General features: G+C 36.4%; 1 protein-coding gene across 1 annotated transcript in view; it reads right to left on the reverse strand.

Moving 5' to 3' along the window:
• The window catches only part of CDH19 (cadherin 19), a 46649-nt gene that overhangs the window by 24357 nt on the left and 5316 nt on the right, over positions 1-16976 (reverse strand). The window contains exons 3-7 of the mRNA XM_040984765.1: positions 12040-12159; positions 9454-9618; positions 7281-7465; positions 6526-6779; positions 2231-2352 (exon numbers count right to left, since the gene is read on the reverse strand). Coding sequence (XP_040840699.1) covers positions 2231-2352; positions 6526-6779; positions 7281-7465; positions 9454-9618; positions 12040-12159 — 846 coding nt within the window. The remainder of the gene's footprint in view (positions 1-2230; positions 2353-6525; positions 6780-7280; positions 7466-9453; positions 9619-12039; positions 12160-16976) is intronic.

The following is a 16976-nucleotide window of genomic DNA, read 5'->3' on the forward strand; positions in this document are numbered from 1 at the left end:
GACACGCTTTCCATCCCACCTAATATCCCTCCAATTGTTCCTTTGCAGGATAAGGTATGTTCTTCAAGTCTTCAAATAAGACGTTGAAAAAATGTACAAGGCTTTTAAAATTCTATATAAAATCACTTATGATAAAGTTTGAGTACAGATTATTTTCTACCCATAACTTTAGTTTTATACTGAACAATATTAATCCATTGACTAAATAATGGAGACTATTTTTGTAAAGTTTTCTATATTGCAGGTATTCCTTTAAGTTTGAATTAGTTTGAAAGTCAATGTATTTATTTGTAATGTTAATTATGAAATAATAGTAAAGTTATATGATTTTATTTGTTTTTGCAACCTAAAAAATTAAACTTTGCTGATAAAAAAATTGGAAGAGGAAGTAATTTGTCATTACTGATTATTGAAGATGACATAGAATATATAATACCTGAATTAATCTGAAAATATAAAGATAGCATATAAAGAAATCTTTCAAATTTTATACTATTATTTCATTAAAAAATGATTCATTACAATGTATGAGTTTTAAAGGCTAATGTATTATAACCCCTACTCTCTGAAAAACTGAAATATATCATCACTTGATCCTAAAAACATGGAATGAGGCACAGGTATTTTGTGTTTGAATTCTAACATAACAACCAATGAATTAACAAACTTAATCTAACATGATTATCATTAGTTGAAATAAATTTCAGTTATTTTAATTTAAAATTTCAATTCCCATTCAATAGTTAAACTACTTTTGGGTTAATAGAAGTGCAGTGAATATTGATAGTTGAATATTAAATTGAGGATTTTTAAATGGAATTATTTCTATGAAACATGTACTTTGACTACTTGTAGAAAGCGCATATATTTTAGAACATACATAAGACTTGTTTTTCTCATTAAACTGACATTAAAAACAAGATTGTCTCAAAAATATCACAGGAAATGAATGTTAGACTTTAATTTTATTTCAAAAAACTTTTAAGTGCCTGAATATATTAGCGACAACCTTCAACGTGTATATTTTATGTTTGTAAACTGATAAGAAATATACACATGAATTTACATACTAGGAAGTTTTAGAGTTTCAGACTTTTGTTTCATCCTTCCTATATTTCTCCATTTCTGTTTTCTTTAATATTACCTACTTGTGCAATAAGAACAAGTATGTTTGCTCTAATATAAGACAACTCGCATTAAAAGTGCAAAACAAAAGCACACAGGTGAATAAACACACACATGTAAACTCACAAATAAAGGATGTAATGGAGACGAGAGCACCATACATCAAGGGAAATCATCCTACTGCATCTCTGGTGTGGAATGAAATGGACTCCCAATGAATCTTCCCAATGTATGTCGGGGACAAAATGTCAGACTGACTGCCATGGTTTATACCAACACGTCATGACCCATGTAAGGGTGGAGACACATTTGGAGTCATCTGTTTTTCACCTCTAATTTTAATTGGCTGTTCCCTCAGGCTGCTCTTTGTTAATATGGATAAAAGTTTTTTTCGCTCATCTTCTTAAGAAATTACCTATCTGGGGCCCGGCGCGGTGGCGCAAGTGGTTAAGTCCTCGCCTTGCACGCCCGGGATCCCATATGGGCGCCGGTTCTAATCCCAGCAGCCCCGCTTCCCTTCCAGCTCCCTGCCTGTGGCCTGGGAAAGCAGTCGAGGACGGCCCAAAGCTTTGGGACCCTGCACACGCCTGCACACGCGTGGGAGACCCGGAAGAGGCTCCTGGCTTCGGGTCGGCATAGTATCGGCCGTTGCGGCTCACTTGGGGAGTGAATCATCGGACGGAAGATCTTCCTCTCTGTCTCTCCTCTCTGTATATCTGCCTTTCCAATAAAAAATAATAAAAATAAATCTTTAAAAAAAAAAAAAGAAATTACCTATCTGTCAGTCTGGTACCCAAATGCCAACAGCAGTCAGAACTGGACCAGGTCCAATTTAAAAGTCATGGTGGAAACTGGGGTTGAAGTCATGGTTGTTAGGGACCCAAGCAAAGAAGCCCTTGTTTGCTGCCCTCAGGGTAAGCACCAGCAAGAGACTAGATCTGAAGCTGAGACTGAACTGGATCTCAAGCAACATACGGGTGGAGCAGCTGTACCATAAAGCCTAGCCTTCCAAAATGTTTAAAGAAAATAAATTCCGCATTTAGAATATGTGTGGGTGCTTTGCAAAATCAAATGAACAGCTGAGTGGTTCCAGATGAATACTTACATACTTCCGTGGCTCTAACACTGAGGTTGTACCAAGCATTGGTCTCCCGGTCAAGGGTGTTAGTTGTGATAATTGTGCCATTGTTATCAATGCTGAACATTTTGCTTCTGACAATTGAATACCTGCCCAAAAAGGGAGAAAAAAAAACTGGAATGTATTGTTTTCTTGTATAAACTAATGCATAACACTCCTTTTAGACATAAGCACAAATTATTAAATTCTCATTTCATATAATGTAATCCTGAAGAAAATTCCAAATAGTACATTCATACACTTAAGATTTAACTCAATAGAGACTGAAGGAAAAAAAGAAACAATAATGTTTTTTGATTTAATTTGATATGCACTAAATTTAAAAGGTGATGGATTTGGTTAAAGGCTAATGGGTGAACATATTTTCGTTTTAAATTTAATGGTACAATTCCATAGTTTCTGGGATTTCCCTATCCCACCCCCAAATTCCCACCCTCCATCTGATTTGCCCCATATTATTACAACAGTATAGTCCTCCATAAGCAGTCAGAATTTCATCAGTCTGTTATTTGCGTGTGTCCCGACGTTGCTGGTACAGACAATGTCAGACAGGTCAGCATCGCATTGTCTAGATACGTCCAACGGTTTCGTTAGCTCCTACTAATCCAGATCTCCAGTGTGTGAGACATCACTACTGCCCCCCAGGAGGCACCTTACCAGGAAGCTGCACAGAAAACAGAAACTCAGGGATCCCCATTAGGGACCACTGGCTGCTTCCCAGACACCCGGCTCTAATTTCTTTCGGACAACACATATATTGCTAACTAATCTATGTGGTATATTGCACACCCTTGACTGCTGCTGCATAAGAAATGTTTGCTTTCCTTCACACGATAGAACAGTTTGATAATATTTGAATCAACTCTTGGCTTTGGCTTGATTTAGCTTAGTTTGTTGTAGGAATTTTGAGTGTGAATCAGAGTATAGATGGATTTTTGTGATAAGAAATATATATATATATAATTTCTATCTGATAAATATCAGATAAATATGCAGATTAAAAGTAAAATCATCATGAATCACAAGGACTTTAAAATGTCAAGATACTTGCAATATGAAATCTTACATACAAAAGATGCATACAATATTATGATTTAAGCTATTTTATATAAATTACATGGATGTATATTTCAGAATTCAGAAAAATCGCAAATCAACTGGGCTTTATTTTGAAATTTAGAAATTAGGAAGAAGAGCAAGGCCACAACAAAAAGGTCTGAGTCACCAAAGTAAAAGGTGGAAGATCTAATGTGCTATTAAATCATGTCATTCTGGCAGCCAGGTTTCAAACTCCCTGCTGCAAAATTCTGAAGAATGATCCCAGGTTGCACAATGGAAAAAAGTCCTGGAAGCACTCTACATGTTATGACAGCATGCGAATGATTCATAATAAGAATGAGAGAATAGTAATACCCAGAGTTCGGTAATGGCTTACCACTGCACATATATTCCATAAGACTTGCATGAAACATTAGTGAGATTTGACATAATTGCATGACAAATGTGAAATTATTTTAATACTGAATTGACATGTTTCTAAAGACACCTCATAAATTTGTAGCTTGACATTCATGGGAAGGTTAAAATAGCAAAAGGAAAAATCAGGTTTAGAAGGAGTCCAATGATAATTGCATCCAACTTTAAACATTACAAAGTATTTTACTTGGTATCAAATGAGTTTCTCAATGAATACATTTGCTGGAAAAATTAAACAATATTTTAATAGACTATTTTGAATTCAATGTGTAATCCTGTTTCTTTAAAATATTTTTCCAACTAAAATCCATCTAAACATTGATAAGAAATTACAGTTTCTAATATATTAACATGTTTCTGCCACAAGTTAATAATAAAAGCTAAAGGTGCAAAATAGATCAAAATCTCCCTGGAAAATCAGAACATGGTGTAGGTGTCTGAAATGACGGTCTTGATTGTGCCCAAGACGCCTTTGTTGAAGCCCGCACTCCAGCCATTTAGTGCCAATACGTGAGTCCACTTGTGATTCCATCTTGTTGCTACTGCACATCCCCGGGGGTGGTGTCCAGTATCAAAGTGGCTGGATTTGATTCGGGTTTTTAAGTCCCAGTCACAGTTTCCCATCAGTGGGTGTTCTTAGAAGCAGCAAGTGATTGCTTCTGGACTCCTAACACTAAGAAGGGAAGACTGATGGAGTTCTCCCAGAGGGCCTGGTCCTGCCCTAACCATTAGAGGGTATTGGAAGAGGAACTAGCTGATGGAAGCACTCTCTCTCTCTCTTTCCCTCTTTCTCTCTCTTGTTCACTCTGACACTATCCTTGCTAAAAAGTACAGTTTTTTTTTAAGATTTATTTATGTTTATTGGAAAGGCAGATATACAGAAGAAGAGAGACAGAGAGGAAATTTGATGATGATTCACACCCCAAGCGGCTGCAATGGCTGGAGCTGAGCTAATCCAAAGCCAGGAGCCAGGAGCTCTTCCTCTAGGTCTCCCACGTGGGTGCAGGGTCCCAAGGCTTTGGGACATCCTGGACTGCTTTCCCAGACCACAAGCAGGGAGCTGGATGGGAAGCAGGGCTGTCAGGATTAGAACCAGCGCCTATATGGGATCCTGGTGCTTGCAAAGCGAGGACTTTAACCGCCACACTGTCGTGCTGGACCCAAAGTATAGGTTTGTTAAACCACGTTTTTTAAGAAAGGCAAGCTAAATTTAAAACTGTTGGCAAAAATCACATCTGTTCTGAACCAGCTGTTTTTTTTTCTTGCAGCTGTTTTCTATATAATTCAGTGTAGTAACTACAGTATTCATTTGGTACCACACATTATAAATAAGTGTGAGACTATTTGGTGTATTTGGGGAAGATTTCCCTAGATGTTACATCTGAATGCTGTGACATTCTGCTCATGGGACTGGACACGTACTATTTGGTGCTTGATATATCCCCCACCATTCTGTCTGAAACAAAAGGACAAGCATTTTAAGAATTTGTTGGGGTAGAATTATGTCTCCATCTCATATGTCTGTATGTGGGCTTTCAAATCAGTATAACCATGTTCACCTTCTAGGTCTGTTTCAGGAAAACATTGAAATTGAGCAGATTTGTTCTCTCAGAACTTTGGAGCCTTGAGTCCAAAGTCAAGGTGTCAGCAGACAGCTCTTGCTACCTGTAAATCTCAAGAATCCTCTGTGGCAGTTCCCAACCACCATTGCCTCCTGTCCATCAGTACAATTATTCTGATTTATGAATGCATCACTCTAATCCCTGCTTCTATTTCCTCCATGTGATCTTTTGCCAATGTGTCTTCTCTTTTCATTCTTACAAGAACATGGGGCATCTTGTGTTAAAGGCTCCTCAGATCCAGTAGGACTTTATTTTAGCTAGTCCCCTTGAATAATTCTAATCCTGTATTACACTTTGAGGTATAAGAAGTTAAGGCTTGCTGCATATTCATGGAGAAACAATGTAATTCATAACACTATGCTATCAGTTTTCTCAAGTGAATGTGCTGGAATGAAATAGCTAGGTCCTATGCTAAGGACTTGTAGTTACCACTATCATGACTAAGAACCATACATAGATGTTAAAATGCAGCATGCTATGAATGGAAGTTACAATGCAAAGGTCGAAGCATTCCTCATGTCAAACCCCCCCACCCCCAGAGTTTTTGGTTCAAACATTGCTGCTGCTGAAGAGCAAAGCCAGTCTTCGAGCCAGTGCATAGAGATCTAGGCAATTCTGAATTGTAGGTGAAGGGAATTAGTAAGCAAGGGATGGTGATGCAGAAAAATATGGGGCACTTTTGTTTATCCACCAGATTACAACTCAAATATTCTAAGAATGTATTAACGCAAAAAAAAAAAAAAAACTTTCTAACCACATTGAAGAAATTTATCTATTTATAATTCAAAAATTTACTTCTAACTTACATCAGTTTTGCTTTTCCAAATCATTGCCTGTAAGTACTAAGGTGCCCATATTTTACTCAGCTTTCTTTCAGCAATGATGTGAGGTTACAACGGGGCATCTCAAGTTCCCTCACCTTTTTAGTCTCAGTGTTAGGCAATTTCCTGTTTCTGGCACGTGCTTGTCATCATCTACTCTACTGCATCTTAGCAGACATGAAGTCTAACCAGCACTGTTTCCTTATTTGACCTGTTGAAGTTGTTAAACCACCCCTGAAGAACACAGGTGCAGGTGCATCATTGCTGAATAGCACATGGTACTTTATCCTAAGCTAATTCATACTCACGTACTTTTCATTCAGACCTGACATTCAGGGCTCACCTGATAGGCGATTTTGTGTGATCTGGGTCTGTGGCAGACACGACGCCTACAATTGACACCTGTGGATTTCCTTCAGCAATTTGGAAAATGTAGTAAGGGAGCAGGAAAACAGGAGGTTCGTCTTCGTCTTCCACCTGCACCTTAATGAAAGTGGTTGAAGCTTCGGTGTGATATTGCATGAGGTGCTCTTCCACGTGGCGATTCCTGACTTTGGCTCTGATGCCATAGTGGTTCTGGCGCTCAAAATCTACTTTCTACAAAGAGGCAGAGTACACATGTCGTAAGTGCCTTCAGCAACTTGGGATATGAGTCCAGAACAGTTTCCTTGTTAAACGGCCAGTTGCTTTTCACTTAAATTTTAGGTGGTTCAACCTGACTTTGTGGTTAAGCAGACCTCCCAAACCATTTGTATTTTGTTATTTACATCTATTACAAAATGTTTATGGTCGCAATTATATGTTTATGTTTACAAATAATCTATATAATTGAGAACTAACCTCCAGGTTCTTCAGATTTTTTCCAATAATATGTCCTTTATTTAAAAATATCTCACTCTCTCTATATTTCCCAAAGCTGTGTAAGCTCTACAGGGATAGATATAATAATTAGTTTGTTCAACGCTAAACTCCTTGTTTCTCTAAAATAGACATCATAAATTCTGTTTGATTACCTAACAAAGCAGCAACTAGCCAGCTATACCTAACAATTTCATTGTGTTGCATGAATTCATAAAGCATTGGTATTTATGTATCTACCTTTTTCAGTATAACTATTCCTTCTTGGGTCTCATTATCAGTGACTATGTCAAATGTCTGAGAGCCATCCTCTTCAATGCTGTAATCCATTTCTGCATTTTCTCCTATGTCATTATCATGTGCCATGATTTTTCCTATAGAAGTCCCAGTGGATGCAAATTCAGAAACTGTCATGCGGTAAAAACCTATGAAAAGAAAATTTGAATTGTTTCGGGTAAATATTTTGTGTCATAAACTTCTGGTAAGAACAACCATTTTTATAGTATAAGAAAACCCATACTTTTTCTCATTACATTTACTAACTCTTAGTCCATCACTATCTAGTATACCTTCTTTTTTTAATTTGGGTATTTGAGAATATATTATTGTTTCTGAAATTTCTTAGTTAAATGAACAGTAAATATTTCAAAATCTTATTTCACAGACAACCTTTTGCCTTTCTAAGATTAATTAAGTAATTTGCTAGTCAGAAAGGAGAAGAGAGCGCTTCCATCTTATGCTTTTTTCTTCCCCTGCCACACCAGCATGCTTTTTTCTTCACACCAGCCATGGCTTAACCAGTCTAACCCAGGATTCAGCATCTTTAGCCAGGTTTTCCTCTCAGGTGCCCACGTTTTCCCAAGATTCTGCTTTCGGACCCATTCAGGATTCATACCCAGACTCTCCAAGATAAGGTGTGGACACTGAAAACAAATATATTAACTGCTATCCTGAGCTCCTGCCCCCAGAATATTTATTTATGAATATTCTTGGAAGTACACAGCAGATGACTGGCAGATCAAATTTCAATTTTCTTGTTATTGTTAATGATATATTGCTTAAAACCTGCTATTATTTTACTGCTTCATCCTTTGGGATGGTGTTGACCATTTACATGACAAATGTGTTTTTTTTCATTTGGAAAATAAAAAAAATACTTATGTGATTGCATATATAAAAAGTTGTAAACCAGTTTTTTGTTTTGTTTTGTTTTGTTTTGTTTTTTTGTCAACAGCACAGTCAGCATCTAAAGAATCATGCTATGGGTGTGAGACTTAGCAGTCAAGACTATCTGTATCAACCAGACTCAAGACTGAGAATCAGGTATCAGAAACTCTTTTTATTCTAACATAAAATCTTACTTGAACGCACTAAGCGGAATTGTAGATAGAAAGATGATATTTCTTCTACAGAATTCAAAATTAGCCTATTTTCTATTTTTCTAATGAAAAATTCAGAGAAATAAATGATGAATCAACACCAATTTTTTTGCATACAAATTATATACTGAAGCCAAATTCTCTTTCCTCTTGTTTTTATGCTTTCAATTTCATCCTCTTTCCTTTTGATTGCTTGCTTTTGATCCTCCTTGCTTCTACCTTTGATTGAGGCCCACGTTTCTTGCAATGGTCAATTTTAAACCCAAGTTGATACAAGTTTTAAATCCATGGAAAAATGTCCAAATAGGAAATAAAATTAGAAACTGTCTCTTCTTTCCACAAGAAGGAGAATGAATAAAAACGAATATTTTAAGTGTTAGGCAGAGGGATCATCCCACATGAATAAGTTGTCTAAAGAATTCAGTTCCAGAAGGAATTCCTTTTTTTTTTTTTTTTTATCAGCTGAACCTGATAGAGGACGGTCTCCTGGATATTTCAATGTGCTCAGTGTAATCACTTGAGTTCCTGAAAATGGAAGAGGCAAAACTGTTTGTCAGAGAAATGTGAATTATTCAAGTATTTGTCATCCTTTGTTGCTTCTGAGGTTTAAGTGTATGCCAAAAACCAGTGAGACAGCCTTCCAGGAAATCGGTACCCTAGGTGAGCAAAGAACCAAAAATACTGACAGTCAAGTGAGTAAAGAAGGTGATCCTTCCGCTCAGCCATCATAAAGGAACAGTCTGGATACCTAGAAACGTACTCATAACCTATACCAGATTCCCTCAGGATAACAATCTTGTTTTAAAGTCAGAAATCTGAAGAACTTTATATATTGGAAGTACTAGAATACAAATGCAGTAGTCCTTAATTAATGCTTGCTTAGACATAGTAGTGAAAATGACATCTTAAAACAATTTACAAATGCAGTTCGGTGTAACTTTTGTGCAAGTACAGCACTTTCAGCACGCACTCTTCAGCATTTGCCTATATTCCATACACTCACATTTACACAGTCATGAGAAAGTAGTACTTACTTTCTTTAAATATAGGCTTGTTATCATTAATATCTTGAAGTTTAATTAATACACTTGTTGTTCCCGACAGTGCTCCCGGCTGACCAATCATATCTTTGGCTTGAATAATAACTTGATACTCATCTTGTAATTCTCTATCCATTTTAGAAGATATCCTTATAACTCCTTCAAAAATGTAACACAATTCCAATTATTATTTCAGTGATAATTGTGGCATATTTCTTGTCAATTTCTAAAACATTCCATTATACAATCATGACCTTGATATATGTTGAACTGCTACAATGTACATGACGCTGTCTTGGGGACAAAAATTACAATTAAGGGAACCGAAGGTCAATCAGAGTATCGACTGGTCACCACTGTGAAAGAAACACTAGAAGATGCTTAATAAAATATATTAACTAGAGTTTATTCAGTCTAAACAGTTCAACTCTTTTAATATTTATTTATAGTTATTGGAAAGGCAGACTTACACAGAGAAGGAGAGACAGAAAGATCTTCCATCTACTGGTTCACTACCTTGATGGCTGCAATAGCTGGAATTGAGCTGACCCAAAGTCAGGAACCAGGTCTCTCACCCGCATACAGGGGCCAAGACTTTGGGCCATCCTCTCTCCCAGGCCACAGACAGGGAGGTATAAGGGAAGTGGGACATTTGCAACAAGAAGCGGTGCCCATACGGGATCCAGTTGGTTACAAGGTGAAGATTCTGCCGCTGAGCCACTGTGCTGTGCTCAGAATATTTCAACTCCAAATACACAAAGACTTTATCATTGTTCTTTGTTTATAGTTTTCTTTGTTATTGCCATTCTTATTCTTTTAATTGTGGCAAGGTTACACTCCCACAAGCTCAGAATTTGTAAAATGTGGGGTACATATTCTGCCTTTCTCAATTGGAAGTAAGCAATGAAATTAAATCCAATGTAATAAAACATTCATTGCATGTAATAAAATAATTTATCTCCTATGAATCCTAAATAACATGTGCCACACCTTGTGAGAATAACAAAACAGTCATTCAAATGATATTCTCCAGAAATGAATTGCATTAAGAAATCTTCATTGAGCAAGTGTGAGATACTAAATATTTGCTAAGTGATGCATACTCAATAATTATTGAAAAATAAGAACACAGCCTAACTCTTTAAAAATAAAAGTTACCAAGCTGGAAATATTATTTATCCTTAAATACAACTACAGACCCTTATTTTTTTTATCTCATTATCATTTTTGGATGACTGGCTATTTATCTTTGGGAAATACCAGTTCCTAGGCTAAGATACATATGGAATTACTCCTTATTTTGAACACAACAATGGTTTCAAACAGACTCAGTAAGAATAATAAAGTGGAAATGTTTGAAAGAAAAAAAAAATGTCTCTTCATTATGTAATAATTAACATCAATTGGAAAAGCAATGACAAAAATAAATGTTTTAGTTTTTGAAATAAAGTTGAATTTTTGAAAGGTTAGTGGAACTGTATATTATGAAAATAATATTTTATTGCATAGCCAAATAAATCTGCATCTAAGCACCAGAGACAAAGAAAGGGAGAGAAACCACTTTGGTGGCTCACTCCGCAGACGACCCAAGTGAGGAGGGGTGAGTTAACTGAACCTGGAGTCAGGCTCTGAATCCCGCCTTACACCTTAATTCACATGGGTTGTTGGTACAGTTATTGGAGCCAATCTGGTACCACCTGGTATCTACTTAGTATAAATGGAATTGGCAGCCAAGCCCTGAACTGAAAGAAGGCATAGAAATATAGCACTAAGGCATGTTATAAATGAGTATCTCATGTTGATTCACACACACAAAACCTTATATTCTGAATTAAATCCAGGCATTCTATTTGGGCAAGAAAGTGACTCACGCTGTAGATTTAATTTCAAGTTAATATTTTAAGTACATATTTCCCTGATAACAATGATGTTGAGTATATTAAATATGCAAATAGATTTGGGGCATCTCTTTTATATTATGTATATCTTGTCCTACCTTTAATTGAGTTACCTTTTTCTTCATTAGCTTAAAAGAAACCCTACATGTATTTCATATTTCACACACAAGTCATTTTTAGCACATGTACTGAAACGTCAATATTTGAACCTTTGAAAAATCAGCCTAAAGCATAAAAGCAATTCAATGCTTATGCATAACAATCCACTTATTTATAACCACATCAGAATAATACTGAAATCTCTTTCTAAGCTGGTAGCATCCTGAACGGGGTCTGGCATAGTGGCATAGTAGGTAAAGCTGTGACTTACAATGCCGGGATCACATATGAATGCCAGTTCAAGGCCTGGCTGTTCCACTTATGGCTCCCTGCTAATTGCATGGGAAACTCAGCAGAAGGGCCCCTCCCAAACACAGAGGATACCCTGACCACTGGCTTTGGTTTGGCCCAGCCCAGGTCATTGCAGTCATCTAGCAAATGAACTAATAGATGAAGATCTCTCTCTCTCATTCTCACTCTTTCTCTCTCTATATATATGTACCTCTGAAACTCTAACCTTCAAATAAGGAATCATTAAAACACATAACCATTTTGCATGGCATTCTATTTTGCTCACAAATACCTGTTGTTGGTTCAACAGAAAAATATGGTTGGCCATGTAGTAAGCTGTATAGGAGGCGAGCGTTGTTGCCCGTTGAAGGATCGTCAGCATCACTTGCTGTAACCTGGATGACAAATGTTCCTGAGGAGAAAACAAATAGTAATGGAAAATTCAGGCTGTGATCTATTCAACAGTGAATTGTGTTCAGTAAAGCATTCCTTTAGCAGGTGTATGCTCATATCAACTTGAAGTCTACTTTACATCTTGCTGTGAACCGCAAAAGAACATAGATGTATATAAATAAAACACCAATTCCCATATGTGGAGTTTTACACATATTGGTTTACAACATTACAAGATAGAGCTTATTAAGCAGTTCATTAAGAAGTGCAGCCTACACATTTTCCAAAGTGCGCTTTAAGTGGAGCCATCAAACGAAAAGGAGAAACACGTTTCATCAAAGACAAATAGCCCTGGCTGGAGGTGCTGACAACTGGCTTCTGCAGGGCCCAGGCCTGGAGGTTTCGGTTATTTGGGGAGTGATTCATAGGTGCAAGATTCTCTCTCTCTCTCTCCCCTTCTTTCTCTGTGTACATGTGTGTGCTGCTCTTTCAAATGTGCGTACGTGTACATATGCATTATATATACATTATATATATATATACATATATGACATATATGTTTTTAAATAGACCTATTACATCTTAACAAAGTAATCATTCTAATTAAAATTAAATATTAAGTCACATATGCATTTAAACAAACGCTTTAATTTCTAAGGTATTTCTTTTAAAATATTCATTTTAAAAATTGGGTTCCTGAGGTCAATGCCATGGTTCAATTGGTTAATCCTTTATCTGCAAGCACCGGCATCTCAAATGGGCTCTGGTTCATGTCCTGGCTGCTCCATTTCCAGTCCAGCTCCCTGCTTAGGGCCTGGGAAGGCAGTGAAGGACGGCCCAAAGCCTTGAGATCCTCAAGGGATCTCATATGGGAGGCCTGGAGGAGGCTCCCGACTCTTGGTCTTGGACCAGCTTGGCTCCAGCCATTAGGAACATTTTGGGTGTGAACCAATCGATGGAAGATCTTTTTACTTTTTCTTTCCTTCTATAAATCTGCTTTTCCAATAAAAACAAATGAATATTTAAATTATGTTCTAGTATAAACAAAATTGTATTTGATGAATTACATCACAAATGGAATACATACTTTAAAAAATATATACACTGTGTCAATTCTAATGACAACCTGGGTGAGAGAAAATTAAATATTTTCTGTAGTTTTTTTTAAAGTAACATCAGAAAATTCCCCAACGAAAGTCCAGTTTAATAAACTGAAACACCCTGTTGAGAATCCCTTGTGTATTTTTGTGCTGTTATTTAACGCTTTTATTATCAGTTATCATATACTACTTAACTGGAATTCTTATTTAATGATCTTAATAGGAAATCCACTAACCTGATTAAAAACAAGGGCAATGAATTCATTGACAGAAAACTCCCTCTACCCCTTCTGGTGATTTTTGAATTTCTTAAAGTGTGGACAGCCACTAGTTCCAGGTGTTTTAAAATAAGCTGCTAGAACAGTTAGGAAGACTATCCAAATTCCTTATTGGGCTTTTCATTTCAATCACTGTTTATTGGGCACTACTTGTTCCTTTAATTAAATTTCCATTCATACACCTACTTAATTCTCTTTAATTTCCTAATTATGTCTCTATATTTTTTTATTTGCACAGGGATTTCCCATCCTTATTGAGTTTTCAGAACTGTAGTCCTCATGTGTAGTTTCAGGAAACTTTTTTTTTTAAGATTTATTCATTGTCATTGAAAAGGCAGATCCACAGAGAGGAAAGACAGAGAGAAAGATTTTCTATCTGCTGGTCCACTCCCAAAGTGGTCCCAATGCCCAGAATTGAACCCATTGAAGGCAGGAACCAGGAGCCTCCTCCAGGTATCTCACACAGGTGCAGAGTCCAAAGGCCTTGGGCTATGCTCTACTGCTTTTGCAGGCCACAATCAGGGAACTGAATGGAAATGGAGCAGCCAGGACAGGAACCAGCACCCATATGGGCTCCTGGCCAGTGCATGCAAGGGATCACATATGAGTTTAGCCACTAAGCAATCATGCCAATCCCTCAGGAACCTTTTTCAAAAGTCACAGAATTAGGGGGCAGGCATCATGTGCCAGGTGAGAGGTGTGGATCCAGTTATTGGTTTCTAGTTTGATGTGTCCTCAGCTCTGGATTTTGTGGATATTTCGGAGGTGAACTGGTTGTGGGAAGATTTTTCCCTGTCTCTGTTTCTATCACTTTGCCTCTCAAATGTGTAAAATAAATGAATCTCTTTCCAGAAAAAAAAAAAAAGAATAACATAACTCTGCCTGTTTTGATTTTTGTGGGTTTTATCATCAAACATTAATTTTACAGGAAATGAATGGTTTTCATCCAAATGTCAGGCTTAACATTAGTAACAGAATGTTATTAGATGTTGTTTTTCAGACAGAATGTTTCATCCTCCACCAGTTAATACGGGAATCCAAACATAAAAGAATGAGGAATTATTTATGCAGACGAATTCATATACCATTGTACAATAGAAAAGCAAACAAACTTGGGAAAGGGCATGTCAAGATAAAAGCTTGCATTAACTAGTGACCTCTATACGCATATGTCACTTTTGATAAAAATTATATTTATTAAGTATTGAGTTGCATAATGATCAATGTCACATAAGCACAGGTAAAATTGTGTTTATTTTCAACAACATGCTAAACTTAATAAACACAAGCATATATGAAGTAAATTAGGGATCGGATTATTGATTTAACGATGGAAATAATGGATTTCCAGTGTTTCACAGTAACTCACTAGTGTGAGGATTAGGTCTTCTTAGGAAGAGTTTAGATATTTATAATTGAAAGGCAATTACTTTGTAAACCAGGCTTGCTGCAAAATTTAGGAAACATGATAGCTTTCCCACATGCTAAATCATTGTGAAAAATACTCTTCAAATGTTTTGTGTTTCAGTGTTCAATCAACTGACAAGTAGCTTATTCCTTTTTGTTTCTTGCACTTGATACCCCTGTTCTTCATACCCTGGACAGGATTTATGTTAAAGAAACTAAATAAGAAATCTATCCCAGTCTTTATTTTCTGTTCTTTGTCCAAATGCAAAGTATCTATATACTCTAAAATAACAAAATATCAACATCATCATGCTTTATCTTAAATTTCAGTTTTATTTTTCTGATAACTCTGCATTATGTTATATTTATTCTACATAGCAAAGATAATAAAATAAATTTCCAATATGCTCTTTCAAAAATGATAAAACAGGCAGTTTAAAATTTTTATATTAATAACAAAATTTGGTAATTTTGTATAGGTAATGTTGTCATGTAAAGGAAGTCTTACTCATAAATTAAATCACTCCCTTACTTTCAAAAACATCTGATTTTTATTTAAAAAAAGTCTAACATAAGTATAAAGAATATTGTGTCCTTGCTAATGTTAAAAATTTGTTCTGAAAAACTTAAAAATATTTTGTAAGAAGTCAAAGAGCAGAAATAAATAAAATATTCTCTTTGTAATATATCATTTTTGTTTTTATGCATACAAAAATCATAAAATATTCTAAATATTTTACATATACACATGCACATGTATGTGTAATAATATTAACATTAATAAAAAAATCAAAATGTAGAGATCTTAAAATCTACTTATTACTATTTTATATTCAGTGTGGTGCAACCTGTTGAATCATCATAATTGATTTTAGCAAGATTCTTTGTTTTTTAAGAACATAAATTTTCTGGGCCAGGCACAATACTCTAGTATTTAAAGTCCTTGCCTTGCATGAGCCAAGATTGCGTATAGGCACTGGTTTGTATCCCAGCTCCACTTCCCATCCAGCTCCCTGCTTATGGCCTAGAAAACCAGCTGAGGATAGTCCAAAGCCTTGGGACCATGCACCCACGTGAAAGGCCTGGAAGAAGCTCCTGCCTTTGGATCAGTTCAGCTCTAGTCTTTGTAGCCATTTTTGGGGAGTGATCCAGTGGATGGAAGATGTTTATCTCCTTTTTTCTGTAAATCTGATTTTCCAATAAATAAATAAATAAATAAACAAACAAATAAGCCTTACAAATTTTTTCTAACTTGACTTTTTAAGGTTTGTTTATTTTTGTTGGAAAGAGAGATCAGAATTATGGAGAGAAGGAAAGACGAAGAGAAAGATCTTCCATCTGCTGTCTAACTCCCCAGGTGGCCCTAATCGTGGTTGCAACGTGAGGATTTAGCCATTGATCCATTGCACTGGAAACGTAATTTCACTTTCTGAGTTCACATAACACCTATGATTGGCAAAATCCACTATGGAAAGTTTAACTGCTTATTTAATTGCTTAGTTGCTTGTTAAACTGCAAATTGAATGTTTTAAAGTATCCTTCTCTGTGGCATGCTAACATTTAAGGCAAAAGCTAGCAACAATTATTGAAAGAGAGAACTATCTTTTTTGATAGGCTCTTATATCAATATGATTGAAGGGACATGAACATAAATATGAAGGATTTGGGGGTGGTGCACCTGGAAACTGGAATCCCATGCCAGAGCGTCAGCTACAGTCCTGGTCACTACATTTCCATTCCAGCTTCTGGGAGGTGTGCCTGCAATTCAGCAAATGATTGGCCAAGTACCTGGGTTCCAATAACCTTTGTAGGCAAGTCTGATGCCCTATGTGGCTCCAAGTTGACTTTTCCAGCTTTAGAGAATAAAGTGGTGGACCAGCTGCATCTCCCACCTCTCTCTCCTACTCTCTTCACCCTTCTGGTTCTTAAACCAATCAGTCTTTCTAAAATTGGACTTAGATGAAGGGACATTTGGTATAGGGTTGATTAAACTTCAGTTAGGATCCACATTCCATGACACAATTCTTGGTTTCATGTTTTGGCACTGACCC

Source organism: Ochotona curzoniae, unplaced genomic scaffold (assembly GCF_017591425.1).
Source record: "Ochotona curzoniae isolate NIBS_2020 unplaced genomic scaffold, NIBS_Ocur_1.0 contig_43, whole genome shotgun sequence".
Classification (NCBI taxonomy): Eukaryota; Metazoa; Chordata; class Mammalia; order Lagomorpha; family Ochotonidae; genus Ochotona; species Ochotona curzoniae.